This window comes from Nicrophorus vespilloides, unplaced genomic scaffold (genome assembly GCF_001412225.1).
Source record: "Nicrophorus vespilloides isolate i.1.1-1 unplaced genomic scaffold, Nicve_v1.0, whole genome shotgun sequence".
NCBI classification, from domain to species: Eukaryota; Metazoa; Arthropoda; class Insecta; order Coleoptera; family Silphidae; genus Nicrophorus; species Nicrophorus vespilloides.
Genome location: NW_017095492.1, coordinates 2,426 through 6,429, shown reverse-complemented (window position 1 = coordinate 6,429; position 4,004 = coordinate 2,426). Strand labels below are relative to the sequence as shown.

Below are 4,004 nucleotides of genomic sequence, written 5' to 3'. Positions count from 1 at the left end.
GTATTCACAGATTTTCAATATATTTTGATGGAAGTAGAAATATATTGATTAATTTATAATAATTGATGAATATTTACATTTAGTTCCGTTTATTTTTTTTTAGCAATAATTGTAATTAAGTAATTATCTGAATTTTATGGATAATTTTTTAAATTAACAATATTACTTTCTACTTCAATTGAAATGAACTTTAAAATAATTTTTGTATACAAATTCATATTTCCCGTTGTAATACTAATCTTAGTTTGTTACACTAAATAAAAAAAAAAACAAACAGACAAGCTTCGGGATAATCTATGATCTAATTGAAATTAGTGCCTAGCATTTACGTTACGTGCTCTCTATTTTATGACTAATATTATGACCTGGTCGCATTCGACGTAAAAACTTTACTCCGATATTAAAGCAAAATGTATTTCTGCAGTCAATAATTGCACTCGCGAAAATACACATTACAATCATGTGCCACACTGCTGTAGTTTCTTGCACAAAATATGTGTATACTGTACAGTGTATGTTGCCTTTATTGATCAAACATTTCCTAATACTTCTTTATACTTATATATACGGCAAGGCATCTAATTGATTCTGCACTTTAGTACACTTTACAATATTACAGTAAATATGAACAATAAGTTCTTATTTGTATTGAATTCTATAAAATTATTTATAAAGTTTATTACGATTAGAAAATATTCTAAGCACAAATAAAAACGAACTACACCAGTGTTTTTTAACTTCTATATTTAATGGTATACTTGATCATATTGTTAAACTGAAATTATGAAGATGTTTTTATTTTGTTATGTACACTTATTGTGTCTTCGATTTCAGTAGAAAATAATTTAATTAATTAAAAATCCCCGCTTACCGGTTGAAAATCACTGCATTACACTCTAATTTTACAAGTAGTAGCATAAAACTATTTTAAAAGTATTTTCCCTATGGATTACATTAAAAATATCTTGTATAAGTACTTAGTAAACAATTATATATTTTTTTTTCTGGAAAAACTATTAAGTTTAATAAATTTGATTTAACTGTTTTTTTTTCATAAACTTAAACTAATTTAACCTATGTTCTGATGATATTGTAATATAGTTAAAAAAGAACTATTATAATAAAGCATAACGAAATAAATAACAAAGAAGTGTTTGATATAGGTGTTTACAAACAACTTGAAATTCGAACAAACATTGAAACTTTTGACAGGTTTATCTCTAAAGAAAAATCAAGTGGTGTTAATATAATAATACTCAACTAGTGATTTCTTAATGAATGAAGGCAATTTACCTATTCCACAACTAAATGAAAAGAAACATTAATTTACTTAAATACTTTTTTTTCTCGAAAGTTGACAATTGATGAATTATCCTAGGTATGGATTATTATCAGAGTTTGAGGTTCAAGTATATTTAGAAACAATTATTTAAAAAAAAGTTTGGAAATGTTTCAAAATAATGGTAAATAAACTTAAGTTATGATCTCTTTCTTGACCCAACCTATGCAATCCGTAGACCTAAACACTCGAATCACTTTTATTTTATTGAAATTAGAACCGTTTCCTTGAATGAATTGTTTTCGAATTTTAGAAACAAAATCAAAATAACTAAACTTAATTGAAACTCTCGTTTCTTAAATATTAAACTGACTTAAACTCTGCATACTCGAATACTCTAATATTTATTTAAAGAGTTTATAGACATGTTAATTATAAGAATTTATAAATAAATAAAATTATAATAAAATTCGAATCAAAGTTCGAGGTTTAGTCAAAATGCTCCAACATTTGTTGAATGGTAAGAAAATGATAAATGTATGCAGTAGCATATGAAGGATAGTTGGGACAAATTATATGTGGTTAGCCCTAAAAATACTAAAAACAAAAGTATTTTGTAAATTTTGTAAATAGAAAAATATCTTGGTTCGTTTAGGGTCCTTAGATACGTGTCTTATTGCCTTAATGAATAATCCGCCACTAAATATATGTATGTTCTTTGTTTCTCGAAAGTCGAACAACTTGAAAGTCGAACCAACCGTCTCCAGGAACGGATTGTACGAAGTTGAAGTGTATTTAGAAATCATTATTGTTTTTAAAAACCGTGGAAAAGTTTCAAAATCAAGGTAAGTAAACTTGACTCATGCTCTGCTTCTTTTTTAAACTTAAACTGACCTAACCTATGCTACCCGTAGATTAGAATACTGGTATGTTTTTTTAAATGAAAATGATAAATTAATGGTATTACACTTGTTTGATTCACATCAAAATAAAATTATTAGTCTTTTTTTTTGGGTATGCAACATGTATTGAATTAGATTGTCTTTTGGATGTAACCAGCTGCAAGGTATGACGCGGTGATGGCGTAATTCGAATCTAAGAATAGCGGCGTCGGACAGGGCAGCACGGATGCGGCGGCATTTATATTTATAATCGAGGAAAAGTTTGATAAATATTTGAAAGTGTCTCACCTTTGTTTCGAGCGACGGCGGCGGTGGCCGAGGAGGTGGCGGAGGAGGAGGTGGAGGCGGTGTTCATGCACACACACTCGGATTGTTTTTTCGAGAAGAATGGATATCGGGACGAGCGAGAGGACGGATGGTCCAGGATCGCTGGCAGCAAAGAGCCAGAGAGAGACGGAGGGAAGCGCGCGACATCTACTAAGAAACTACCAAGTATATTTCATCTGCCAAGTAGCGGAGTGGCGATACACCGCGCGTCCTTATTGACCAAAACCAACAAAAAAAAATAGATTTCGAGTAAAAAAAACAAAATGTCAATTAAAATAATGAATCAGAGTGGGTCCGAGTTGTATGCATACGGGCCGAGTGAGTATATATAAATATACGCGTATATATTTATATGGATGGACGGAAAAGAGAGATGTAGAGAAGTACCGCGAAATAATATTTGTGTCAAGGTGGGTCTATTTTCACGCGACAACCCAGAGGATTGAATCTCCCGCGTCTACGCGCGAACCTAATCTAATAAATCTCCGCGTCCATCTATATTTATCTATAAATATACACACACACAAATGTATTTACATTGTTGGCTTTATTGTTGCGGACGATGAATTTGATTGGTTACGCAACGGCGCGGCCCCGAGCTTTAATCGAATCGGATTTGTCCTAATTCGATTAGCACTCCTTGCCCTACCTTCGACGTTCTCCGTGCTGTAGCTGCACCTCGGCGGGCTGAAGAACAGATGCGTCCTGTAGTGGTGCTCCTCGATGGGCGTGTATCCTTGCTCGCGGCTCGATCTCTTCGCCGTGTGCCTTCCGCTGCTCCCTTTCGACCCTATCGCCTTGCCGCGGGCCGTCTTCTGCTCGGCGAAGTTCTTCTTGAACATCAGATTCATCCTGCCCGCCGTTTATCGGATGCTCGCTCTGCAAACAAGAGAAGCTCACTATATTAGCCAAAGAAAAGGGATTCGTATCCAACCATTCGGATCGGATGCCTGACGACAGGCAGTGGCGTCACGCGGAAACTTTATAGATTCCCACGTTACGCCATTGCATTCTTGACATTCTGAAATATTCACTTTTCGTCATATGTAAACAGTGATCTGACATGGACCCAAAATAAATAACCATAGAAACATGCACATCTTTATACCAACATTATAATAAATGTCAAATTATGTAAACATTGAACTGACTTTACTAGATCTCAAAATAAATAACCATAGCAACAAGGCAGATCCTTGTACCAACCTATATCTAAAATGATTAAGTCAATGGCCTATGATAATAAAATCCATCATTTGTAAACCTTGAAATGATATGACTTGCCTCAAAATAAATAACCTTGGCAGCATGCATATCCTTATACCAACCATGTTATAAATGTCAAAGTTATTAATGACTTATGATCGCATGTGACACAACATCCAATACGAAGATGGTGAGTTCGAAACTTGTAACCACCATATAGAGTTCATCGACCCCCACTACAATTAATCAACGACTTGTCAAATCTTAAAAAAATAGATATCTACTAATCA

General features: G+C 33.3%; 1 protein-coding gene across 1 annotated transcript; it reads right to left on the bottom strand.

Annotated features, from left to right (window-relative positions):
• Nucleotides 1-2,088: 2,088 nt before the first annotated feature.
• LOC108564038 lies at nucleotides 2,089-3,694 on the bottom strand. The gene is made up of 2 exons (XM_017922961.1): nucleotides 3,443-3,694; nucleotides 2,089-3,387 (listed from the first exon to the last, which is right to left on the bottom strand). The coding sequence occupies exon 2, from the start codon at nucleotides 3,357-3,359 to the stop codon at nucleotides 3,042-3,044; it is 318 nt and encodes a 105-aa protein (XP_017778450.1). The 5' UTR covers nucleotides 3,360-3,387; nucleotides 3,443-3,694; the 3' UTR covers nucleotides 2,089-3,041.
• Nucleotides 3,695-4,004: the final 310 nt, after the last annotated feature.

Coding starts and splice junctions, on each gene's coding strand:
- LOC108564038 (XM_017922961.1), bottom strand. CDS start 3,359: ATGAATCTGATGTTCAAGAAGAACTTCGCCGAGCAGAAGACGGCCCGC.